Source organism: Rhipicephalus sanguineus, chromosome 3, assembly GCF_013339695.2.
Source record: "Rhipicephalus sanguineus isolate Rsan-2018 chromosome 3, BIME_Rsan_1.4, whole genome shotgun sequence".
NCBI lineage: Eukaryota > Metazoa > Arthropoda > Arachnida > Ixodida > Ixodidae > Rhipicephalus > Rhipicephalus sanguineus.
The window spans coordinates 4701358-4728984 of record NC_051178.1 but is presented as its reverse complement, the minus strand read 5'-3'; the positions used below and the strand labels follow the sequence as shown (position 1 = coordinate 4728984).

General features: G+C 49.6%; 1 protein-coding gene across 1 annotated transcript in view; it reads left to right on the top strand.

The window, feature by feature from the left end:
• The window catches only part of LOC119386420 (uncharacterized), a 254618-nt gene that overhangs the window by 157153 nt on the left and 69838 nt on the right, over window positions 1-27627 (top strand). Inside the window, exon 5 of the mRNA XM_037653728.1 lies at window positions 10644-10918. Within this exon, the coding sequence (XP_037509656.1) occupies window positions 10644-10918 (275 nt within the window). The remainder of the gene's footprint in view (window positions 1-10643; window positions 10919-27627) is intronic.

Sequence of the window (27627 nt, the reverse complement as noted above, 5' to 3'; positions counted from 1 at the left end):
GGCGCCTCAGGTCCTCGTCCCCTCTCTACTCCTTCACTCGCGTCGCTTCGCTAGACTATGCTTTCTCTCTCCGCTCCCTCTTCACTATTGCAATTGTCGGCTCTTCGTCAGCCCTCACCCAGCTGCCTCGAGTACGAGCGGAACGGTTACACAGCTCCGCTCTCAGAAACCTAGAGATGTTTTGCACCAAAGGCTGCAGTTGAAGATACATCATTTCCGTCTATCCTCCTGAACATTTCACTCATAAATCAATATACCCCAAACTTTTGAATGCAGTGGTGCCTGCCGCAACTTGCGAAGGTATTCTTTCTGCAGTGTCGTTCTTCTCACTTTAGCGGAATCAACATCAACACTCCTTTTCAAAACTTTTTCGTTTGTTTAGTCGAATGTCATAGACACCTTTCTGAAACGAATATGGGTGTCTTTTCTAATGTGCTGCTCACGTGGCCTCGCACAACGACACAAATGCTCCCTGCACGCCTTAATTTACCGGCATTGTGGCAGAACAGCGCACAAAACGGGACGGTGAGCCCAGAGGACACTTAACTAACGCATCTAAAAACCCTTATACCGGCACTGTGGTAATGTTATCTGTGTTTTTGTTTTTTGTGGAAATATCAAGTCTAAGACAACATTTTTACATTGTGTGTTGGCCTTCTACAGCTTTCTTGCCAACGCGTGTGGGATTGTGTATTTCTATAGAGCTCAATAAGGGAGGCCTATAGAAGCACGAATTTCACATATCTTACCGCCAGTTGCCGTCCGTCAAGCCAAGTACTGCGCACAAGTAGAACATGTGTTATGCTCAATGCTTTCAGATTGCAATATTCAACTTGGGCTTGTCATCTTGATGTAGACTGTTGCGCACAATCTATCGGCGTCTGTCTCTCTGTGTTCCTTCTTGTATCCGTTTTGTGTGCGCAACAGTTCACATCAAGAAATATTAGGCATCTTAAATGAATAACATGCCCACATTCGAGAACACTTGTACCAATACTGCACATAATAAACAGACTGTACTCTTCATGTCGCCATTTCTAACATCTTTATTCTATTCTCCTTCCCCCCAGTCCCCCTGGCATGGATTCTGTCCCCTTCTTCCTGAACTGCTTGAGCCTGCTTCACTACCCCCCCCCCCTTGTTTTCATCCCTCCTGGAATTATATTTGAAAACGTTAGCTGTAGACGCTGATTCGACGGTGCCATTGGGGCCTATATACCAGATCGTCATTAAATGTCCCTGCTGGCTTGATGTCTTGACAAGAGAAAGTGGCCCTCTGTGATTTGTACCCGAGTTCGGCAATCCTTTTCTCACCAGCACGAAGTCTCCCACCTCTATTCCTGGGTCCGTTGCATTCCATTTTTTGTCGAAAGTCCTTTTCATCCTTTCCCGGTACTGCACTTCGTTCTCTTCAGTTCTCTCTTCCGTCAGGTGGATCGTCGCTTCAACTCCTAAGGCCGTGTCAGCTGGCAGATATGTTGGTCTTTCCGTAGCAGCAAATATCGGTGTGCATCCTAGAGCTGTTGTATAAGACCGGTTATGATGAGCTACTGCAGCTTCAAGGCAGCATTTCCATCCAGCTGCACTCTAAAAACTGGTAAGGGTATCGCAAGAGTAAATAGGCCGAGTTACTCTTCGGAGCGTTGTTTTACCCTCGCAAACATCGCATAGAATGAAATGCACGTCCACTCTGTACGAAAGGAGAGAGTGGAATGCCCGTATACTCTTCTGGCAGAAGAGAGTAAAACGCAGTTATACTCCTGCTCCTCACATTACATATATATATATATATATATATATATATATATATATATCAATGTGCCGGCGTACCACGAGCGATGACCACTCATTATTAAGCACACGTATATACAGTAGAGAGCACTGCATTCGTCTCGGGGCTGCAGGCGACTAATAAAGAAAAGTAGAGTTTCCACGCCTCCCAGCGCTTTTCAGTGTACTGGAAGGCACTGGGATAAATAGCCTAATATCCGCGTTCATAGCTTTGGATTTGTGCAGTTAACTAAGCCAATATCACCTCATGGAGTCGGTCGACGATCAAAACTACATTCGAAAGGTTTTTAAATTCTTCGTATTTTAATATCCACGTTTTTCGCTACGAACGTCATGCGCAGAGTATACTGCCATAAGCCAAATGGTCCATACGGCTATAGTGGGCTATTACGGCTGTAGTCGCGGAACGTGAACAATAATGACCGAAAATATGTCCAAGGGCGTGACGAAAACTGAAGTGTTCAATGTGCAGTTCAGAAGTACAGCGTTTTCTACACAGAAGTGACTAACCGCTTAGCGAGTCAATGCGAATGCCGCACATATCTTCGGTTGCGCTAATCTTCTTTGCTGGGAAACGTGCCGAATTGACGTTCTGGTACCGAGAAGCACGAAACAAACAAATGAACTACGTTGTGTTTGGTTGTCGCATGTACGGAGACACTCAAACCGGCGTCTCTAAAGAAGAAAAATGAAGACAGATCACTGACGTGATCAGTGACAACATGAAAGAAAACGGTCGTGCTCGTCTTCGTCCAGTGTGGCGTCGCGGTAGCGCGTCGGACTCGCAATCTGAGGGTCCCTGGTTCGAAACCTCCCTCGCACTTGCTTTTTTTTCTAACGTCTTTTTTTGTCGCAGTGCTGGTTATGTCATCATTACGATCTACGCATGAACAAATTGTCAAAAGCAATTTAAAAGCCCAATTTTACCCCGAGTTCTATTTGCTTCTAGAGGTGTACTACTACTCGCTTCGGAGGGGTGGTGCTACTCTGTTTCGGCGAGAGTTATGTTACTCTGTTGGGGCCATTACTGTATTCTGCCTCAAGAAGAGGCGATTTACTCTGGGAAAGTGAGTTAAATACGGGACAAGAAAATACTCTCCCAAAGAGAGTGCCCGGCACTCTCTTAGTTCTTAGAGTGTGAGAAGTCCGAATACATACTTAGGTACTGCTTGATATCTGGAATAGCTCGCCCCACTAGCCCATTAGCCGCTGGATGATACAGCACTCTACACCTGAGCGTATCTCCTCGCGGCTTTGCCCGTTCATTGGGTTGGTGACTCCGGAAGGCTGGTCTGTTGTCTGTTACCAACACTTTCACATTCTGAAACATCTTGCGGTTTATAAAGGAGATACACTGATTTTTGAACGAAGATACAGCGCTAGAACAGGACGAATACGAGAGGACACAAGCACGGCAGCCTGTTGTAGCGCTGTTTCTTCGTTCAAAAATCAGTAGGTAACAACCAGCTCAACTCAAGACGCCAATACAGATGACACTGTTGGCGTCCTCCTCTCCAGCATTTGCTGGCACAACCCTTGTGCACTCATCGACACACAGCATGAAAGCTCGAGTTTTTTTCACTCTCTCAGATTTTTTTCCAAGTGCAGCAAAGTCTATTTGAACCACCTGAAACGGTGTAGTGGAGTGCTTTGGTAATGCCATCTGCTGGGTTTGCTGTTTAAACTTTACTTTGTTTATCTGGCATTCATGAGACGATTGCACATACCTTTTGTGTCTTCTTTCATACCGGGCCATGTGAACCGTTTGGTCAACTTCATGTAGGTCCGCCAGAAGCCATCGCGACCACCTTAATGACCACTTGCGTAATAAAGATACAGAATTTTCGGAATTGGTGTAGAAGCACTGCGATTCTTCCGGTTTGTGGGAGTTGTAAAGCTTCAGTCCCTTCCCAAAGTTTGGCTGAACTTGTTGTTTTCCATTGACACATCAGCAAGTATGACCCCCAACCTGAACATTGCGCCGGCGTCTTTCATTAAAGATCCCGAGCGATGGTTCACTTCAAAGTCGAACTGTTGTAGCTCGCTTGCTCACCGTGCGACGTTTCCTTTCGGCTCTGCCATTTTCAAAAGGTGGGTAAGAGCGTTGTGCTCAGGATATAACTTGAATTTTCTACTTTCCAGGTAAGAGTGGAAGTACGAACGGCCTTTAGAACGGCCAGTGCTTCTTTCTACGTTGTTGCATAGTTCACTTAAGCTTTGTTAAAGGCGTAACTGTGATAACCAATTACGCGTAGTTGGCGATTACTTGGCTGGCTTTCATCTCGCTGGTAAAGTATTTCTCCCGTTCCGTAATGTGACGCATCCGCGTTGCGCCCGAACGGTAGATCAAGGTCTGGTTGTGTAAGGACTAGATTAGACGACATAACTCGAACCAGCTCATTGTAGGCCGTTTCGCAGTCATCTGTCCAGTAGAATGGTACATCTTTTTGCATCAGTCTTGTCAAACACGTCGTTTCAAGAGCATAATCATGGATAAATGCCTTAAAGTGACCAGCCAGTCCCAAAAACACACTCAATGAGCGGACACCAAACGGCTTCGCGAGTTTTCTGTTGCGTGTCACTGATTCCTGCTTGGTGTTTTTCGTACTGCCGTCCAGTACACTACCAAAAAAAGTCACCTTGCTCTTCAAAAATTCGCTCTTCTTAAAGTTGACTTTGAGGTCAGCTTTTGACAAAGCTGTGAGGACCTGTGCCACGAATTGTTCATGGAGGACTTCGCTTTTACAATAAACGGTGATATCATCCACGGAGACATTGCAAAAGGTTCCAGTGAAAGGTTGTAGAACCGTATTGATCATTTTCTGGAACCAGCTAGCCGAGTTGTGCCATCCGAAAGGGAGCCCGTTGTACTCATAAATGTCGAGTGGAGATATAAAAGCAGCGTACAGCTTTGTATCCTCTAGAACAGGTACTTGCCAGAAGCCTTTAGAGAGGTCTATCCTGGAAAACCAGGAACATCCGCTTGTCTCGTCTATAATTCCATCTAATCTGGGCATCGGAAAGGGAATAAGATGCGTCGGGCTGTTAATGGGTCTGTCATCCGTGCAAAATCGAAGGCTCCCTTCCTCCTTGGGTGTTTTGGTTATCTGCGATGCATATGGCGATACGGGCGGACGGATAATGCCTTCATCGAGCATCTTCCCAAGCTCTTCCTTCAGCCATGCTTTCTTTTCCCTGGTGCAGTTGCCTGGTTTCTTCCGTACAACCGTTGTGCCATGCAGTTTGAATAGAACTTCAAACTTTGTTGTTTCTGGAGGATAGCCTCCTCTGCAGAATAATCCTGGATATATTGTAAGGATGTCATCGGATTTCATCACAATGCGAATTATGTCTGTCTTTCCCACTGGTTGCATATCTTAGTTCACTGAGACAATGTCATCCCAGGGAATGTTAAGCTTAAACAATTTCATATCTCGACGAGAGAGAAGAAAGTCATGCTCGATGCCTTCTATCGCCAGTGCCAGTATTTCTACAGATTATGACTGGTACAGCAGACGTATCCTTATCCATTCGCAGTGTTCTTTTTCACGGCCGTCATAGCCCCGTACAATGACAGTTCTGCCTCTGAATATGTCCGCGGGTTTCGCTTGGCTTCTTTTTATAACTAGAACTGAAGCTCCGCTGTCTACAAGTGCTCGCTTACCTCGACCGTTCACTTCGAGTTCTATGTGCAGAGTAAACTTGATGACAAAAGTTGGATGGTCTCATGCGTTCTATGGATGAGTTTAGAATTATTTTGTGCTGCAAGGTTACATTCATCTTTGGAGGGCCTATTCGTCTGTCCGAGAGTTGTGCTCTGACGAAAGTCAGAGGTGACGCCTCTAGAATCCGACGAATAATTTTCACCCAAGTAGCTAACACTCCTCGACTTTGAAATATTCTTGTTTACTTTTGAAGCCCCGTTCAGCCCATAGATGCGATAATAGTTTGAGTAGTTGGGGAAGCATTTCGCGCGTTTTTGGACGGTGTATTAAAACCTGTCATTGCGAATCTGTAGGTAAGCCGTGTACGATAAGAGCAAGAAGTGACGAGGTCGACAATCCAGGTTCAGCTATGCGAAGAAGTCGCTGGTTTTCAAGAATATACTGGAGTGGCGTTCCGTACTCGAAGCGGTAGAATAGACCTTATGCAAAATTGCTGCCATCTAGCGGCCGCCGTGCGCATTTCCGCCATGTTGAAGGCTAAGCGCGCTCCGCATGTGCACACACGGAGCGTGCGTATCACCGTGTGGCGGCTGATAGGAGCGGCAATGCCACCATATCTTCTTGTGCCGTGTTGCTCAGATTGAGAAAATTGCGATGCTGAAAAAAAGGTTTGCAGGAAACTAACCTTCGTGCTGTTAGATTTCCTCACGGCCGACGAGAATCAGCAGATCGTTTCGTTGCTCCAGCTACTGCTTATGACTAACGCCGTGTTTACGCTCGCCGTTCTTAATATATGCGGCATGTGACACTGTGGCACTCATCAGAGAACACTCTTTCATGTCATGCCGGAACGAGACAGTTTTCGCGCCGTGTGCTTACAGCTTACAGGCACAGACAAACGCGCTTCGTGTACGAGCTTCAAAGCTGCATCGCGGCTACTCGCGCATGCCTGCGCTGCTGCTGACATTACCTTGTTTACTGCATTGCGATAACAATTGCATGTTAGACAGGTAGCTCGTGCGCGTCATTGATTCCCAGCGAACGGACCGATTGTGCTGCAGCGTGTTGTTGTTAGTAGTTTGTTTTCTATTGTTGAGTTTAACAAGGTAGCGTTTAGTGGGATGCTTTGCGCGCGTATTGCTTCAATATGCGTATTTTTCAAGCATTTCATGTGGTATCACTGCCAGATTCAGACGGGTGGCCCGGATATCCTGACCGCCCCCCCACCCCTTACTTTATTTTGTTTAATTTATACCCCCAGAAGAGCACATCAGTTGCTCCCAAAAGCTGATCACGCTTCGGAAAAGTCCTGTATCCACCCCTGTGTGCTAGGAAATTTTAACAGGTGCTTCAAGTGCGTGGCACTTTTCTTATGAAACTAAAAAATATGCTATTCCGGGAAATGTGCTGCATTCGACCGTGGGTGCGCTACCGCTGGTGGTTTCCCAGGCGACGCAAAACTGCCTTGCGGCTGCGGATTGATATTATAAGGCACCAGTAGGCCTCGAAAGCGACGATGTGCACGAGATTTTGGCGTATCGTGTTATATAGCTACACATGTCGGAAGGATATTCAATAAAACACCAGCTGATCGGCATCTACTCCTTGGAGACACAACACTTTTCATGTTCACTTTTCACGTGCGTGAGATGCCCAAATATCTTACAATTAAATCGTGCAGTAATTTCATACATAATACACGTCAGTGACTAAAGCTGCGAAATATTTTTAAGTTAAAAAATAAAAACGAGCACAACGCCTTTAATATAAAATTAGACGCACAATACATCAGCTCGACATAGGCTGTCCATTACGAAATACGTTTTAAATTGGGTCTACAGCACTTTCTTTCCGTCATCGCTGTGCCTAGCCGTGTCGCGCGTTAACGCCTCTTCCCATCCATTCTATACTACACGCATGATATTCAGATAGCTAACAACGCTTTATTCGCTACATTTAAAACAGACAGACCAAATTTGTAACCTAGCGCAAAGTTTCATTCTTGACGACTGCAGGCCTACATGTGACTCGCGGTGTCAAACTTGTATTTTCTTCTCGCTATGATCCAGCTCTTTACACGTAATAACTAGGAAATGCCGGTAGCGTGTACAGGCCCTTACACACTCGTCTGACGTTTTTATGCTCCGATTGCCCACTATCGAAGCAGACACAAGCAAGAAGTTATCGCAGCGACAGCAATACGATTCGGCCACAAGCCTCCAACATGGCGCCGAATGGGGAGCTTCGTCACACCTCCGACAGATGGAAGCAATTTTGCATAAGGTCTATATCGTCTCATGCCACCGCTCAACCGGATTCTCGTTGAAAGTTGCAAGGAAAGTTTCTTTCCATTTACACCAAGGTTTAGGCTCCTGTTTGCAAAATCGTCCCTCGTATCAATTTTTAGATGCGATGCATCTCTTGCTCGGGAGCATGTCCCGCGGCGTGGGCGTCCGCACTCGCACTACGCATGCGCAACTCTCCTCGTGCCCTCTCTCAAACAGCTGCGCGTTACTCTCTCCACTTCTCTCCCAGCACCTGCTTGCTCTTCTCCTGCGTTCTCGCTTCTGCTCTCGCGGCTCATGCGCTACTCTCCTCCTCTAGTCGCCTCTCCTTCAAGCGGTTAGAGCGCTGCGCGCGTTGTCCAGCGCTTGCTTCTGTTGACTCCTCTGAAATCCGGGCTCGACATGCCAAAATTCGCTCCTGCGCAACGCCGCGATGAGCGCCACCGCATGCGCGTCCCCTCCGCCACTCTCTCCTCTCCTACGCTGCCCCCCCCTCTCGCGCACCTGTCGACCGCGTTCCCCGCTCGCACTGTGGGAATTAACGGCCAGGCTAGATGAAAGACACGGCGCGCGTAGTGTTCCTCTTTGCATTCCACAACGCGAGGTCGGTAGCATGCCCAACGAAGACCAACGGAACGCGATCGTGCAAGTGCTCCGCCTTCGCATCGCCTCATGGTTCCCTTTAGCGGCAGATGGTGTAATTTTTTTGGTACCCCGCGAAGGAACTCTCGCATATTCATCACCAAGTCTTCATCAGACAGCCATCCATTGTTCGTCGCAGCTTGTTCATAGAAAGCTATCAACCCTTCATGATTGTCGGATGCTCATTGATTATGTCTGGCTGTATTGGTCGCGATGATTGCTTTGTCCGCTTCGTCAACTCTGCCGTTTTGACATTTTGCTGCGAAGTTTGCTGCTGTTGAAATGTAACGGCTTTGGGCACTGTCAGTAACTTCTCATACGATGGTGGACAGATCGTGAAATTCTTTTTTTTAGCGGTGACAGCATCATATCGTTGAACGTATTTTTAAGAATGGTGACTTTCACGAAATCTTGCTTCAAAAGCTCCTCTGAAAACATAGGCTTCAATCAGGATGCGGTTCAGAAGCTCACCTTTAGTCACATATTCAGGAAGTTGCATGGCCACGTCGTCCTCGACTTGATATTTCTTGAATACCGCAGAGTCGCTGCGGTTGTCCACAAAAAGGCACCCACATGATGGCTCTTGTCGCCGGCTGCGCCAAATTATCTAACAATGTCGCACATAACACACTGTACTCTTCATGTCGTCATTTCTAACTTCCTTATTCTCTTCTCCTTTGCCCCAGTCCCCTCGGCATAGATTCTTCCTCAACTGGTTGAGCCTGCTTCAACACGGAAAGAATTTGCTCGACTACGGACTCTGTCGTCGCTCTGACGCATGCTCTGAACATGCAGCCTTCAGAAGTACCCGTAATGGGGAAACAAGTTTTTTGACAGATTTTCTTCCTAAAAGCTTTTCTTCTAAGAGTAAGGCGCGTCGCATACGCGCCGTTTGCTTAGGCAAATTAGTGCTTTTATTTCCTAACTAATGAATAAAGTAAATTATTACCTGTAAGGTTCGTTGTAGGCCACTTGGTGCGATAAAATCATTGTGAAATAGCCAGCTACTTACCACAAGAAACACAACGGATCGTGTCGTATATACCCAAACAATATTTTTCTTACTGAAACCGCCAGAAACGGCTAATGGCAACCTGTGCTGGACCGCTAAAGAAAATAGCGCGTTTTACAGCGAATGCTGTCATGAGATCACAACAAGGGCCGTTTTGGTGCCATAGTTGTCCGCCGCCGCCGCCGCCGGTGTCCGTAACCACTGTCGCTCGAAATAAGAAAAAAAAACGAAATAAACAAAAATTTTCAGGATGGAACTAGGTTCGAACCTGGCTCCTCTGCGTGGGAGCCCAGTATTACACCTCAGAGCCATGCTGGTGCTTGAAACTGTTTTCCAAAATGACCCTATACAGGCGTCATGTCGGGAAGGAACCACATTAACATATGCAATGTAGCGTGACAGAAGAGTAAAATAACAAGCAAGTGTCACACAACGCGAATTCTGTAACCCAGGCGTCACACAATGCGAATTGCGCAACGAGTAGGTTGTTGAATGCTTCCAACCCATTACCAAGGGCTTTGCCATAATTCTTCATCGTCATTAGCCAGAGGATCAATAAAGTGCACATAATGCCTTGCATGTGTTTAGCAGGCGCCACGGTTCTCCGCAGAATGATAAAAAAAATTGCATAGTGGCTGCTTCCCTATCTGACAACGATTACGATGATTTATGCGTAGTGGGTTCCTCGCAAGTGCACTTCTATTGTTTACCAAGGAAGCCCATAAAACTCCCATGATCCATTACCTCAGGGTCTTAATAAAGTTAATTCCCTCTCTCTATCTCTTTCTCACGTTAGCGTATGTTATAAAGCGTGGTGGGAGAGTGAAATAACGACCGGGCGTCACACATTGTGAATTACGTAACTAGTGGGTAATTTAAAGCTTCCAACCCATTACAAGATGCTCAGTCATAATTCCTCATCGTCATCAGCCGTCACATCAAGAAACTGCACATAATGCCTTACAGATGGTACCTCGCTTCTCCGCAGAATGACGAGTAATGTCGTGGTGGGTGCTTCCCAACTTCACAAAAATTATGATTTTTGGCGTATTGGGTACGTTGCTAGTGTAGTTGTAATAGTAGCCACAAGAGCGTTTATAACGGGCTCTAGAAATGCCGCTCTTCGAGCTTTCGCTGTGACTGTGCTGCGCTTTCCGCGCAGGCCTGTCGTTTTTTAAATGTTGCCTTAACCTTCAATGCGCGCCGAGTCCTGATTACAGCGCACTATGTTTGTGCTATCGTTTACAGGGCCATCAGGAGTTGACGACGCATCCAGCGCGGCGTCTGTTGGCAGCCATGGCGCTGCGACGGCGTCCAAGGGTGGTTCCGGGACCTCTACCGACGAAGACAAGTTCAAGAAATGGCTCCTGGATGAGTACTACCGCACCATGGCGCTGTCGTTTGCCAGTATGCGCCGCAAGCGCATGGCTACACATCAAGACACACTGGACCTCCGCCAGGTCAAGAGGACAGCACTTCCACCATCCGCACCGGTCGCTGGCACTGCTGATGACCAGTTTCAGGCATGCGCAAGCTGTTCACCGGTTACTAGGCACGACAGAACATGACTTTCTGCAATATCTATTTTCTTGATGTGCATTGCCAGATGGTCACACATACCTTCTTGGCTTAATGTGCGAGGAAATATTTCCAGACGTTAAAATGATGCAATCTCTTCATTTCTATTTCCTTTGCACGTTGTCTACCTTGCCACGTCTTACAATTCTGCCGTCGTCGTTAGCTCGGAACCCGATACGTGTGCGTCGCCGTGTCCGTCGCCCTCCGCGCATTGAGGCCAGATGTAAACAGGTTATCGCGACACGGAAAAAACAGAAGACAGGGCCACGGGGCGACAAGGAAAGACAGTGTCTGTATTCAGAAACGTTTGCAAGAGGAGCGGATCCTCCAGCCTCGGCTTCCTCAGAGGAATGGTAATTCCTGCTCGTGTTACCGATTTCGTTCTCTCCTATTGCCTTGATGTCATTTCTTAGTCGTGACATCAGCCTCCCTTTCAAGTAAACATAGTCCTGACGCCTTAGTCATGGTAGCAGGGCCTGTACCAACTGGCAGCTTACTCAGCTTACTCAGGCGAATAGGAATTCATCTGGACCACGTGTACAGCATCTGGTGCATGCCGTCGATACGCTGAGCAATGCGGGCTCGCGGGAACGACTTCATAGTTACCGCGAATAGGACGTCGGGGAACTTTATACGGCTCGTAATACCGCCGTATCAGCATTCCTTAGAGGCCAGGACGACTAACTGGGGTTCAGACCAAAAGTCTCTCTTGCAGCTCGTAGGAGAGTGGTCGGCGACGAAGGCTACAGCGCCTTAAGTCGTAGTCTCACCGCCGATCAAGTTGCCGGGCTTCTTCAGCAAGCTGAGTGATGTAGCCAGCATCCATTTCAGCGTATTTGTTTTCATGCGGCAGCATGGTATTGAGCATGGTTGCAACTTCACAGCCATGGAGAAGATAAAATGGCGTCATGCGTGTTATCTCTTCCTGCGCCGCATTTTATGCGAAGGTCAGATACGGCATGATCTCGTTCCATATTTAATGCTCGACATCGCCTACACGCAAAGCATATCCGCAAATGTCCTATTGAGCCGCTCCGTGAAGTCATTCGTTTGTGGATCGTACGCCGTTGAGATGTGCCACGAACTTTTAAAACTGTCCATTGTAAAAAAAAACGCGAAAACTACAAGGACGAGACATGAAACAGGACTAGCGCTGACTATCAAAAAATGCGTTTATTTTTGCGGTGCAAATATATATGCTTCTGGAACAGGGAAAGGACGGAGGGAAGGGAGAAGATTTTCCTAGCACATGCGTACTTGCCGTGATTTGTCAACGAAGCGGGGAACGCTCAACTGCGAAGATAGTTAATCTCTTTGTCAGTTAGTACATGTGATAGAAGGGGAGCTGATACAAGAGTGACCTGCCACATGGATGGCGAAGGCTTCATAAATTTCGCGGGCGCGATTATCATGGTACCGGCGCACGATGCGCGTCTGGTGAAAGTTGGGGTGCATCCACACGCGGCACAATATATCGCCAGATTGCTACCTGTTTTGGTTCTAATAGTGTTGGAAGGTCCCCGAAGGCGATCGTTCACACAGCGGCTAGTATGACCAATGTAGTTGCTGCCAGAGGAAGTGGGAACCTCGTAGACAACACGCACCCTGCACAAGACGAAGAGGGTGACATGATTCTTCTTGCACTCCTTTGCAGGTCTTGAGTTGTTTGCTCTCCTGCACAGTGAAGTGAGTTTCATGGGTGCCGAATAAACGACGTTGACACTGGCGCGTGCAGCAGCTTTCATGATGCGGTGGCACACTCCGCGTAGATAGGGTATCACCGCAAATTTCGCTCCTTGGTCAAATTGCCGGGGTGTAGTCGAAAATCGCCGCAGCTACCTTAGGATGACTTCCGCTAAACCAGATAGAAGCTGTCCAGGAAAGCCTGACGTCGTCAATCGCTGGAATTGTTGAGAGAAGCTTGTTGCAACTTGGTCGGAGCAGGACCTAATTAAGGCATTTTTCATTGCATACAGCGCATTGACACTCTTGATGAGCTTGGAATGGTGAGACGTGAATGGAAGAAGACCCTTCTCCGAGCGGGGCGCATACTTCCAGCACGTGTGCACTGCATCGAGGTGCTACATGAGGTCAAGAACTCGCAATTTACCTTTAGCGGGGAGCTCCTTGGTGAATCAGAACCCGTGAATGCACGTCGAGAAGTGGGCAAAATCTTGTAGATATTTTCACTGGTCTTTTCGGGAGTCGTCCGGAACAGCACCAGAAAATCATCCACATACCTGAGGGTCCTGGTGCTGTTCTGCTGCTGGTGATTTTCTGGTGCTGTTGCGGACGACTGCTGAAATGACCAGTGAAAATATCGACCGCATTTTTGCCCACTTCTCGACGTGCTTTTCCGGGTTCAAATTTATGAAGCCTTCGCCACCCATGTGGCAGGTTGTATAAGTTCCGGTTCTATCACACTGACTGACAAAGAGATTAACTATCTTCGCAGTTGGCGTTCCACGCTTCGTTGACAAAGCATGGCAGGTGCGTATGTGCCAGGAAAATCCTCTTCCTTCTCTCCGTCTTTTTCCTGTTCCAGAAGCGCATATATTTGCACTGCAAAAATAAGCGCATTTGTTGGTAGTCAGCGCTAGTCCTGTTTCATCTGTCTCACCGTTGTAGTTTTCGCGCTGTTTGTTTACTATGAATATGTACCGACACGTTCAAGTTCGCACGCTTCTTAAAACTGTGTGTAACTCGGCTGTGAACGCAATTTCCCTGCCAGTTAGTACCAGTGATGGAGCGCCGTGCCTCAACAGAACATTCTACATCAAAAGGCCGGGCTGCTTCCCTTGCCGCGGCCCGCTTCAGAACCTTGGTTTACTGCCTTACTCGCTACGCGAGTAAGGCAGTCTGTGGCTAGAATAATCCATCTGCCTCATGCAGCCAAAGTTGGAAATACGCCTAGGAGAGCATCTGCGACTTGAGCGAATGGAGTTTCCAGTATGTCGATAGGGTGCAGGACTCCTGCTGGCTTGAAGCAGGCAGACCGTTTGCTGCGCTGGCAATCACGGAAAGTCCGAACGCTCTGTTGAACGGTCGCCGTCAGCCTTGACCATTAGTATTCCTCTCTCACTCTGCACAGTGCTCTTGTGTAGCCCATATTAGCGGATGTTGCTTCATCATGGCACGCGTGTAATATTTCTCTCCTGAGTTGTGTTGGAACGTCGAGCTAGTATAGGTCTTTCCATTCGGAGAAAAGTTAACCTGATAAAGGACGTCGTTCCGCAAGCGAAATGGCGATAGTGCTCTTGCGAAGACCTTCGGCACAGCGGATGTGCGACCCTTCAAAAAGCTAGTAACATACTCCAATTCCGAGTCGTCGCGTTGCTGCTGTGCAATTGTAGTCGTGCTGACAGCTCCGGCAAATTCGCGTCGCATTAGCACGTTCAAATGGGGCGCGAGAATAGCAGTAGGCATCCGTATTCCGCTTCCTCTATTCGTAAACAGTTGCCACATCAAATTCTTCAAGCTTATGGCTTCGGCGCACAAATCCACCTGATGGGTTTTTTTTAAAAAGTTCGTCAGCCACCAAGGAAGCGATGCATTTGTCGCCGTCTACATTAAAATGCATGCCGCACATTAGAGGCCGCCACACCACCGCAAGGCACTCTCCATCAGTAGATCTTATGTGACGTGATCACGCTCAAAATCAAGTGGTCAATACAGGCCTAATTCAAGGCTAGCGATGCAGAAAACCGGGTTAAAATATAAGAACAAGGTTTAAAATAATAGTCCGAGCGCTGACTATATAGTTCATCTCCATCTGCACAGAAACCATTGTAATCATGATCTCCTTTTGTCATGCGGGCTGCGCCGCTTTGGACTCACGCCGTTACTACATTGAAATATAACCTTTCGATTACTGAACTGGGTGTCGTCTCATAAGTGGTGGAGTGGAATCATAAGTGGATTAACAAGAATAACCCAGACGCGATAGCAATTATTAAATTAAAATCGCTAAAAACGCTTAGGAAAAAAGGCGGCTGACAGCCGCGCTGCGCAATAGAGGGCACCACCACTTCGCAATACGCGGGGTTGCTCCTACCACCAGTACTTCTCCGGCATCTGAAAGGGGAAACGACCTGATGGAACTCACTGCAGACGACACGAATCTCAAGTGCCGTAACAAACAGGAAGTCGATAACGCGCAGCAAAAAGTAGCGCGCATGTCCCGCGCGATTTAGCGAATATCCCTAACAAGTTTCTGCCCGTGCCGACAAAACCCTACATGCATGCTTACCTCAAACATTCACATCATCGACGACTTGGTAAAGGGACCAGCGGGAACTCCACCTCCTCAGGTTGCATAGTAGCGGAGCTGCATTTTGCTGAAGCCAAAGGCCATTTTTCCGGCTTTAGCGTTAGCCAAGCAGATCGTACGGCTTAAAATACTGCGCGTAGTCGCTTCACGTGCTAGTCAAATACACTAAGCCGCTCTGCCACTTCAGGCCTGACGCTGTCCAATCGCCGCTGAAATATTGCCGGTTCTGAGAACAAACCGAAAGGGAGTACCTCAAATTCGTGCAACGCATCGGGTGTCACCAGTGCTGTTTTAACATGAAAGTGTTTTATGCCGGGGTCCACGAAGTACTTCCGTTACCGGATATGACGTTCATAAAATGGACGCCAACGGGGGAGAAACCAAGAAAAAGATCCGCCGCTGGGCAGCGAACCCACGACGCGGCGGCCGCGACGGTAAGCGCCCGATTTTAAACCAAATAAGCTAGCTTGGCAGATGCTTGACACCTCACGAACGCGCCTTGTATCTTTCACACAGTTTCTCTCGCACGGTGCTCTGTGTTGGCGGTGTGATAGGCGGGGCGGAGCGGGAGAGAGGTGAAAGGAAGTAATCGACACTTACTAGCGCTTACCCGAGATTGTGTGCGATATCGGAGGTCATGGTTAAAGTGTCTCGATACCATCGAGGGAGACTGGCCGCGCTGGAGTCGCCGAGGCACCCTAGACGCAGTTGCCTTTCGCTTCGTGTGAGCGTGCGCCGGCTCATCGGAGTGGCGCAGCTTCCACGTGCACCAACGGGATTACTCCGCCACCGATTTCTTCGATTGGGAGAGCACCGACTAAAAAAACCGCTGCAATAGGTGTTGCAGAAAGGAGGCGATTTCGACGGGCGAATGTCGTGCCTTGGTGGAGGGAGACCGAAGCCAGCGGGACGCACGCGTTTGCGGCTCAAGCTAAGAACCTCTACGAACTAGGCGTCAGCATGGGTGCATCCACGCTAATCGGTGCTATAGCTGGCAAACACGAATAAACGTTGCACAAGCTCTCATATATCATTACAGAATAAGCACTACTTCTGTGTAGATACAATTCACTTTCGTGTTATACCGATTCCTATGACGGAGGGATCACCCGTGTTTTTTTTCTCGGTCTCTCTCCTCAAGTTCTATCTGCCAATACCCGCGCCTGAAATTCATCGGCGAGAAATGACGTACATGCCGTGGCCGATCAAGGTAACCGTGTATACCTGGTAGCGGGTAAATGTCTCTTTTTATTTTGTGGCTTGATCGAGCCTGCTGTAATGAACGCATAAACTAAGGTACTGTCTTTTATTGCGATAGTAATTAATGGACACTCTCGGCGGATTTTGTTGTCGCCGTCACGTCCCAGATATGTACATGTATGTATATATATAAAAAAGGTCAAAGAAAAAAAATCACCGTCTCCCATAAAGGCAACCATGTGGGGATGCGAAGGAGCTTATTGGTCGATTTAAAGTTCCGTTCATCACAGGCATCTTGCCCGATGTTAACGCGGTCTTGCACGTGGAGCACACCATGAATTCACTGTAGTTACTGTTACTCGTCCCAAACTCTTGCAGGAGCACGCCACGCGGGTTCATCACGCGTCTGCAGAATCTCGTTCCCGGACGCCATCACGTGATTGCTGAGAATGTCTAAGGGGGAGAGGCCACAGCCTATTACCCAGCCCCTTACACAGGCCCGAACGCGCTAGCGCGTGCAGCGCGTTCTGACTAGGACAACGCGTTGGTTCATCGCGCGTCTGCAGAATCTCGTTCGCCGACGCCATCACGATTGCTGAGAGAGTGTAAGGGGGAGAGGCCACATCGTCTTACCCAGCCCCTTGCACAGGGCCGAACGCGCTAGCGCGTGCCAGCACACGCGGTTTTGTCTGAGTTACGCCAAGCTAGGACAGCATACGGCAGCCCGGGCCCCTAAAGTGATCTGCACGTATCATGATCAAGGCGGTCGAATAACAAGACAAAGAAGACTTCTCCTTTGCGCGAGGGCGCGCTCTGCACGTAACATCATCAAGGGGGTCGAAGAGCAAGTCGAAGAAGACTTCTCCTTGGCGCGACCGCGCGCTCAATATATTACAGATGGCTATGGTAGGTTTTAGAAAGCGGACTAAAGGGAACCATGTGGGGATGCGAAGCAGAGCTGGGTGTTCACTTGTGCTTCCATTGTTCCATTTGTATGTTTCCTTGTATCTTTCATTTGTGTGCTGAGTTGTCTATATGTTGTGTACCGCTTATTTTACCCCCCACCTCCAGCTCGACGTTTCCGTTGCGCTTCGGCGACGCGTTGCCTGGGACCTTCTAGATTCGCTTGCCGGCATGGCCGTTTACGTTCAACTTCGCGAGCGTCCATAGCGCCGTTGCGAAGGAGAGTGTAGCGAGAGCGAGCGCGCGCCGCATTTTATACGAGCGCACAGCTGGAGCGGAAAGAAACGGGAGAGGAGAAGCAAAGCGGAGGCAGCGCTCACGCCACCTCCTCCACCCCACCTCCTCGCGCTCACGCGAGGAGAGGGCGGAGAGTACGCGCATGCGCAGTGGGGAGCGGACGCGTGTGGGAAGGATAGACACAGCCCCGAGAAAAAAATCGCCCGCATCTTCCCACGGGGGGAATTCGAGTAAATGCGTCGCAGGGTGGTGGGGGTATCGCGTCAATGTTGCGTAATTGGGTATGGTTCGGAAATGCTTAATTGTTACACGATGCGCACACCAAGTACGACTTGAACGGCTCCAGCGTGCACGAAGTTCCGGGTCCGCAGCTCGCTTCAAACGCTTGCGTTCAGCGTCGTATGCTCGTCTCTTCGCAGCCTTGTCTCCTGCGTTGCTTGCTGTTGTTGATGCCGACGATAATGAGGGTGGGGTAACGTTGCCTTCGACGAGTGGTGGGACGCTGATTGAAGGTACCGTTGCTTCCATCGCATCTACTCGAGTCAAGCAAAGCATCAAGTCAAGCGAAAGCCAAGTAAAGACGCCCTTCACTGAATTCCGAACGCGCGCTCCGCCGCTTATATACACACCACCCGCGTTCGAGGGAGAGGAGGGAGGGAGGGAGGGAGGGAGGGAGGGAGGGAGAGGAGAGGTTTGCTGCCGGCACGAGACCAGCGAAGCATGTGCAGTGGGGGTGTGGACGGCGCCGCCGATGCCGCAGGTGTGACTAAGAAATGCTCCGCATTTAAAAGTTGCTCCGCATCTCAAAAAAATTCCACAGCATATCCACGGGGTGAATGATGATGAGTGGGGCGAAGCTCTCGTACGGCAGGATCTTGGCGGCGGCGTCGCGCAGCTTCACGCCCAGTACATCATCAACGACGTGAGATCGGGCCGGTTTATACTAAAGGGTCGATGAGTGTCATGGCGACTTGCAGCTCACTTTATTTTACATGTACGCTGTGAATTTTTATTGTTTATTCACGCACAGGAGAAATCTCACCAGGCACTACCTTGGAGGTAAACAATGGCTGCTAATGGGGAATAAGAGACAGAAGAAGTCGGCTTTTAGCTAACACTTACACTTCTACGTCTACTAACGTTGCCTACTGGAACATGCCAATGGCTGCTAGTGGGGAACGAGAGACAGAAGAAGTCGGCTTTTAGTTAACGCGCACGCTGCGAATTTTTTATTGTTCACCAACGCACAGAAGAAATCTCCCACCGGCACCACCTTGGAGGTCAAGATCTGGTACTAGCGTTAAGACTGGTTACGCACTACGACGGGGACGAACGGGTGCAGCTTTAAGGAGCTTCGCCCCTAAAATTCCGAAGCACCCGACCGGGTATTCGAACCAGTGACCCCTCGCTCCGCAGCGCGCTGCGTTAGACAACTCAACCAAGCGCCACTCATGCGCCGGCGAAATAACGGCTAGCTATTTATATACACCAGTTGCCGCTCGTGGCATGCATATCTCGGAAGAGCTTGAACGTGTTTTTTATCACGCAAGGCTCCTACATTTTCTTTTAATTTGAAAGTGTTGGCAAGGCAGTGGAAGTGACGCAGCCGAGGGCACCGCTAACTTCGGCGCTTAGGCCGCTACAGCGAGCGTCTGCTGTGCACAAGGCGACAGACAGCGTTGGTTTGGCCGGCGCTTCGCTGGTCGTCCCGGCTGTCACAGCTTTCATACTCCGCGCCGGCGTGACCGGCATGCCTTGCACGACTTCCGGTTCGTTCGTAACAACGTCTACGTCATACGTAGACAGTACACGCGGTTGGGTTTCGGTTTCGGTGTTGTGCTTTTTTGCTTATTTAAAATTATTCTCCAATTTGCCGAGTATTTCTGCTATCGGGCCCGTAACAGGAGCGTCTCAGGAACATAAAAGCACCATTACTTTGACATGGCCAAAAAATCGCCGGAGTTGGCCTTTAAGCCCATGTGACAGTTGGTGAACGTAAGGTAAAACGACGAATTTCTTCTTTTTATTTTCTTTGGCTGGTGCTGGGGTCACTCTTCAAATTTCGCATAAGCTTATCGCAAGCTAGCAAAACAACACCTTCCGGATAATTAGCTTCTTTTAGCCTCAGGATTTGTGATTGTACGCTCGCTTGCATCTTATGATCACATGATTTAGTTAATGCAGACTTCAAGGTGGAAAAGGCGATACCGTTTTTTATAATTTTTGAATGAGCAGAAGCGAAGGAAAGCAGGGGCTTGGAACTACGAGGTTGGTATTGCCAGCATACTTGCTTACCATGGAAGGATAGGTTCAGTTCCAATAATTGCAACACACCTTGCGACGGCATTTCAAATGTAAACTCTAAACCAAGAGCCTTCTCCCTGAAGATTTTCAGAATGTTAAACGCGTTGTTCGTGAAGTTGTTCCTATCTACCAAAATGATATACTCGTCTACGTACCTGTAAACCTTTCTCACGAGCCCATTCAGGTTAGCTTCAATAGCCCTGTCGACCTTGGCTAAGAAGATGTTGCTGAGAACCGGAGCCACTTTTGACCCAATGCACACCCCTGATTTCTGTGCATAGACGGCCCTTTCCCACCCTATTAAGGTAGACTTGAGGTAGAACGCCAGAAGCTCAAGGAAACCTTCCACAGAAATCCCGCTTTGGTTTCTAAAACTTTGCTCATCATTGTCATTCACTATACACTCTTTCACACTTTCGAGTAACTGGTCCTGAGGGAGCGAATAGTACAAGTCTTTCACATCAACACTGAAGGCATTGCAGCTATCTTGATGATGATCGACAAGATAGTTCACTAGAGTCTTTGAATTTGGTATAAGAAACGTGTCCTTTATAATAAGACATTCTAGCTGTCTTTGCAGGTAACCAGATATGGCTTGAAGCCAGGTGCCCCGCTCAGAAACTATTGCTCTGAACGGCATGTCCGACTTGTGTGTTTTGGCTGCATAGAAAATGTCCAACAGAAGGCCTTTTGTCTTTTTGACATCACCAGCAACGGCTTTGAGGTTGAGGTTATTCAGTAGTTCGACGGCCCGCTGCTTAATCTTGGCTGGCTTCGCCTTAACCGGAACGAAATGTTTCGCTACGGCACATCCTGCTTTTTCTTTAAACGTGATCTCGGGAACCAGAACAAAAAAGCCCCCCTGGTCCGAAATCACGCACCGAAGTTTCTTAGATACCAAGAACTCGACTATTGGTCCGAGACGCCTGTCCTTTTTTTCCTTTTCTGCTGCTGTGCCTCGGTAAAACGTCGGCACAGTCAGACACACAGCTTGGCCTTTCTTCTTCATTTAGCCTCTTGGACACTTCCCTACACATAGCAGTCTTTTCAACATCGCGAAGATGGGGTTCGATACAGAATTTTGGCCCAAGGCGCTGCACTTCCTCGTATTCTTTCGGTATAGGTTCACCACTTGCATTCAGAAGTTTTCCTTGAACATTAGCCTTCGCTTTTGTCGGAACCGTAAGGTGTACGTTGTTCCATGAAAATTCTGTTACCTGCTCGCTCGCTCTTGACCACGCTTGGTACTCTCGGTTAGAGGTCGTGTCCTTACAGCACGTCAACCAGAGGCAGTCTTTGAGATGTCTCGCTTGGTGCCACCGTTCAGAGCTGAGTATCTTGCACATCCTTCGAGCATGTCCGGGGGACGGTTGTAGAAAACCGCACAGCACTTCCAGGGGGCACATAGACCGTCCAGCATACCAAGAAACTGATCTTGCCTTGCAGACACATAACGCGATCATGCACGTTAAAACAGCTGGGTTAGCGAACTGGGCATTAGGACATAGAAAGGAGCCCTGTGTACTAGAAATGACGCTAAGTGGAATTGAGAACTGGGCAAGTTGGTAACTATTCATAGCCGGTCGAGGTAAACAGCGCAAAAAAAACGAAGACAGAGTAAAGGAGGGACACAACACGAGCGCTGACTTTCAACTGAAAACTTTAATGAAGGAACCCCAAACATATACATTTCTTTGCGCATGCTCTCACAAGGCAAGGAAAAAAAGAGAGAAGAAAACACTTCTGTCTGGCACGAGGCAACTATCTTAACAATGTTAGCGGTTACAATAATCTAAAAAAAGATATTTCCTTGTCATGGAGGGCAATTGACTGCTGACTGACGCAATTTTGCCCTGCCTTGTGAATTTTGTGGGCCTCGAATATTTCCCTTGTCAGCTGGTCTTCGTGGCGGAAATTTTCGAGGCCCACAAAATGCGCAGATTGCCAACTGTTTATTTTCTGGAAAGCAAGGGACCTATTTCAAGCCTGAACCCGTACACGTGACCAATATTTTCAATCTCTGCTGTGCCGACAAATTTACTATCATTGCTGAATAAGAGTGCATCCCCAAGATAGCCGCCAAACGCACATCAGAAACACGTGGTACCAATCTCGCTGAGCTTCGTGTATGTGAAAAAGCAAACATATGAAAAATGCATGTGAAAAGCAAAACAAAACACCAAAAAGCACTCGTAGCAGAACAAATAAGCTATAACAAAAGGGGAAGCGATGATGACGCAACATCGTTTGATGAAAACAAAAGACTTAACACTCAAAAAATGTATAAGTAAAACACATGAAAACCTAAAAGTATGACACAATGAGATACAACAATTAACAGGCGTAAAGGTTAGGGCGACAAAATTAAAAGCACTCAAGTAAAAAAATTTGACCCATCCGCACATCTGGCGCTAACCCTAATTTTGCGTGAAAACCACCAAACAAACAACGGAAAAACCCATAACGAGCGGGGATGGAATGGACTGCTTGCAGCGCACTGCAAGTAGACAACCGGTGAAGAAAACCGTAACAAAAGTGGTTAGCTACCTCAAGAAAAAATACACAGCATATCCACGGAGTGAATAATTGACGAGTGGGACAAAGCTGCGGAGGAATTCATCGGTAAACCGTGAATACTCCGAGTAATTCGCTCAGTATATGATCAAGTAAACACGTGAGAAACTCCGTGTATATATTGCAACGTGCGTTTCTTTATCACATTTGCTGTATTCGGTTTTCGGCCACAAAGACTGTCAGCAACGCTCAGTGCGAACCGCGCCTCATTGTTCGAGAAGCTTCGCGATCATTGTAGACAGTTTTGTTAAGATTGCACGCAAGACGCGCACACTTGAGCTTATTCTAGAATTTGCACGACAGCCAGCGATAACGCTGGAATATTCGACGGCACATGTTTAAATGCCGACGCGCTTCACCGCTTGTCAGTTGATCGACGGTGGACGCTCTGTTCGTCGCTATCACTGCATACAGTGTGTAGTGCTGTAGATTACCTTTCCGTATCTCGGCCACAAGTTCGGCCAAATAATGACTTTCATCTCGCACACGTCACCTGCGGTCTTCGTCCATGTCACGACCCCGTGACATCTGGTGGAGGTGTTTTTCCTTCATGTTCCGGACGCCCCCGTCAAGCTGTGAACCCAGTCCAACGTCGTCCGCAAGGAGAGGGTACAAGCGTCTTCCGTAAGGAGAGGGCCGAAGCTCTACTGCAAACCCGTGTCCAGCTCCCAAACGAAAACGTGGTGCTCTTCACAGAAGAAATGACCAGTCTCTTCCGCCACGCCGACCCCGAAATGCCGGAAGACAAGAAAGTTCGCTTCCTCATGCGAGGAGTAAACCAGGAGCTGTTCGCGGGTCTGATGCGGAACCCACCGTGTACTGTCCAGGAATTCATCTCCGAAGCGACGACGATTGAAAAGACGCTGGAGATGCGCACCCGGCAATTCAGTCGCCGCTCGACGCCAGCGTACGCGGACGTTCAAGCACTCTGCTCCGACGACCTGCGTGAAACGATCCGAGCCATCCTGCGAGAGGAGCTGCGAAAGCTCGCACCTTTGGCACCGCCCGAAGTGACGTCGATTGCAGATGTTGTACGCGAGGAGATCCAACAATCACTGGGTGTTCCTCATCCGGCACCGCCGCAGCTGCAAGCAGTGAGCTATGCTGCTGCAGCCCGACGCAATGCCCCCCCCCCCTCCTCGCACACGTCAAGACGCCACACTGCCACAGCAGTTCCTCCACCAGACACCACCGCCGCCAGCACCGACGTCATAGCACCCGCCAGCCGGCCAGCGATACACGCCAAGGAAGACCGATGTTTGACGCGCCCGTGACAACCGCCCGCTCTGCTACCACTGCGGGGAGGCCAGCCACACGTATCGCCGCTGTCAGTACCAACAGATGGGGCTTCGAGGATTCGCCGTCAACGCGCCGCCCCCGCAGCCAGGCGAACGGCCTCGCTACATCGACGACTACCTCACCTGAACACAGTGGCAAGAACGACGACCTTCCCGCTCGCCTTTGCCGGGCCGCTACATGTCACCGCACCGCCGGCAGTACACTGGCCCAAATCGGGGCCGGTTGCCTAGCCTGTATCCGGGAAACTAAGGGCAGCAACCGACGGAGGTGCGGTTGCACTACGACGATATGCCGAAGATCCTCCGCGGCCGCCGCCGACGACAACGCGACGAGACCTGCAGAACACGACGCGAAGCAGACGAAGCCCTGCCGACGAAAGCTCGCGGACCGAAGAAGGCCCGACGACGCAACATGGAAGCAGCGGAACATACCGGCGCAGCCGTGACCCGACGCCGCGACCTAACCGCAACGCAAGACGACGAACTAGCGACCTCGACCTTCTCATCGACGGCCACAACGTCACCGCTCTCGTCAACACTGGGGCCGACTATTCCGTCGTCTGTGGGCCATTCGTCACCAAGCTGAAGAAAGTAAAGATCGCTTGGAGTGGACCCGAAATTCGGACAGCTGGAGGCCACCTGATAACGCCGATTGGTGTCTGCACGGCGAGAGTCACCATCAATAACCGGACTTATCCTGCGAGCTTTGTAATCCTACAAAACTGCTCCAGGGATGTAATACTTGGAATGGACTTCGTAAGTGACCACGGCGCCGTCATCGACCTGAGGTCTGAGTCGATAACACTAACCTCAGATAAAGCGCTCCCGCCTCGCTCTACGCCAGGGAACCATGCATTGAATGTGATAGAAGAGCAGGTGACCATTCCGCCGCGTTCCAGCGTCATTATTTCCGTCGGCACCGAAAAACCTGCGTACCTTGAAGGCGTCATCGAGGGTGATCAGCACCTACTCCTGAACCGTCAGATTTGCGTCGCACGAGGTATAGCCGAGCTGCGTGACGGTAAAGCAAAGGTAGTGCTGACAAGCTTCAGCCACGAATATAGGCACCTCAAAATTGGTACGACGGTCACCTACATCGAAGAATGTGTAGCCGCCAGCGATAGTTTCGCGCTCTTCGATGCTGCCGAACCTGCTTCGACGAATCGAGGTCCGGAACCAGACTTCGACGTCAACCCGAGCCTTCCGAAGGTCAAGCAAGACCAGCTCAAACACTGCTCCTGCAATACAAGGACTGCTTTACATCGTCGTCCAGACTTCGACAGACACCGATCGCAAGACATGGCATCATAGCAGAATAAAGCACCAGGCCACTTCGTCAGAGCCCGTACAGAGTTTCGACGCGAGAACGTGAGGCTATAAAGAAACAAGTCGACGAAATGCTACGCGACGACATCATCCAGCCTTCAAAGAGTCCGTGGGCGTCACCGGTGGTGTTAGTGAAGAAGAAGGATGGGAGCCTACGTTTCTGCGTCGATTATCGTCGCCTGAAGAAAATCACGAAAAAGGACGTGTACCCTCTCCCACGTATACACGACGCCCTAAATGGACTCCACAACGCGAAGTACTTTTGTTCAATGGACCTCAAGACCGGCTACTGGCAAATCGAAGTCGACGAGAGAGACCGAGAAAAGACTGCCTTCATAACACCGGACGGCCTGTTCGAGTTCAAGGTCATGCCCTTTGGTCTTTTCTTGGCACCTGCGACTTTCCAACGAGTCATGGATACGTATTACCTGGCTTGAAGTGGCAGACTTGCCTTGTTTACTTGGACTAAGTCGTTGTATTTTCCTCGAACTTCGACGAATACCTCCAGAGACTTCAATCCGTACTTCAAGCAATCAAGAACTCCGGGCTCACTCTGAAGCCAGTAAAGTGCCACTTAGCGTACCAGGAGCTCTTGTTTTTGGGTCACGTGATCAGCAAGACTGGAGTGCTCCCAGACCCGCAGAAGACAGCATCCACCGACAAGAAGGCGGGCTTGTGCGCCTATTACAGACGCTTTGTCAAAGACTTTTCACAGATAGCCGAGCCACTAACGCAGCTCATGAAGACCGACGTCGAAATGAGGAGGCAAACAGCGCAATCAAAGCATTTCGTGAACTCAAATGACGCCTGCAGACACCTCCGATACTTGCGCATTTCGACGATTACGCCGATACGGAGATTCACACCGATGCAAGCAGCGTAGGACTCGGCGCCGTCCTTGTGCAGTGGACGGGTGCACTGGAAAGGGTTATCAGTTATGCTAGCCGGTCGCTGTCTAAGGAAGAGGCCAACTATTCCACAACAAAAAAGGAGTGGCTCGCCATCATCTGGGCTACCTCAAAGTTTCGCCCCTACCTCTACAGCAGGCCCTTCAATGTTGTGAGCGACCATCACGCCTTGCGTTGCCTAGCTAACTTGAAGGACCCTTCAGGTCGCCTCGCAAGGTGGAGCCTAAGACTTCAAGAGTTTGACATTACCGTCATGTACAAGTCCGGAAGGAAACACTCCGACGCCGACTGCCGGTCTCGTGCCCCCGTCGACCCACCACCGCCCGACGACCCGGATGATGACAGCTTCTGGGGAGCCATAAGTGCCGACGACTTCGCCGAACGACAGCGAGCTGACCCGGAACTGAAGGGCCTTGTGGATTACCTCGATGGCAGGACCACCGTTGTTCCGAAGGTATTCACGCGGGGACTGACGTCGTTTTTCTTGCGCAGCGGTGTTCTCCTAAAGAAGAACTTCTCACCGCTTCGAGCCGATTGCCTTCTCGTGGTATCCTCGACATTACGGCCAGAGGTCCTCCAGGCTCTCCACGACGATCCGACGTCTGGACACTTGGGTGTTTCTCGCGCGCTAGCAAGAATACAGGAGAAGTACTACCGGCCGCGCCTTTCCGCCGACGTCACCCGTTACGTAAAGACCTGCCGGGACCGTCAGCGACGCAAGACACCGTCCACTAGGGCAGCCGGACTTCTGCAGCCTATCGAGCCACCTCGACGGCCGTTCTAGCAAATCGCGATGGACTTACTGGGGCCGTTCCCGACGTCCAATACCCAAAACAAGTGGATCGTCGTGGCAACTGACTACCTCACCCGGTACGCCGAGACAAAGGCCTTACCCAAAGGCAGTGCCGCCGAGGTATCCAAGTTCTTCGTGGAGCACATCGTCTTGCCTCATGGCGCCCCAGAGGTCCTCATCACAGACAGAGGTACCGCCTTTACTGCGGACCTAACTCAGGCGATATTCAAGTACAGCGAGACGAGCCACCGCCGCACCACGGCCTACCACCCGCAGACCAATGGCCTCACCGAGCGTCTAAATAAGACCATCGCCGACATGCTGGCCATGTACGTCGACTTCGAACACAAGACATGGAACCTAAACCTTCCGTACGTGACCTTCGCGTACAACACTGCCGTGCAAGAAACCACACAGATGACGCCATACAATTTGGTCTACGGACGGAGCCCGGCAACGACGCTCGACGCCATGTTACCAAACGTGACCGACGAGGAAAACATCGACGTGACCACCTGCCTACAGCGCGCCGAAGAAGCACGACAGCTCGCCCGCCTACGGATCAAGAACCAGCAGACGACTGACAGCCGCCGCTACAACCTTCGACGACGCCACATGGAATACCAACACGGTGACCGTGTATGGCTATGGACGCCAATACGCCGACGGGCACTTAGTGAGAAGCTTCTTCGACGATACTTCGGACCGTACAGGGTACTTCGGCGCCTCGGCGCACTCGACTACGAGGTTGTCCCTGACGGCATTGCGAACTCTCAGCGGC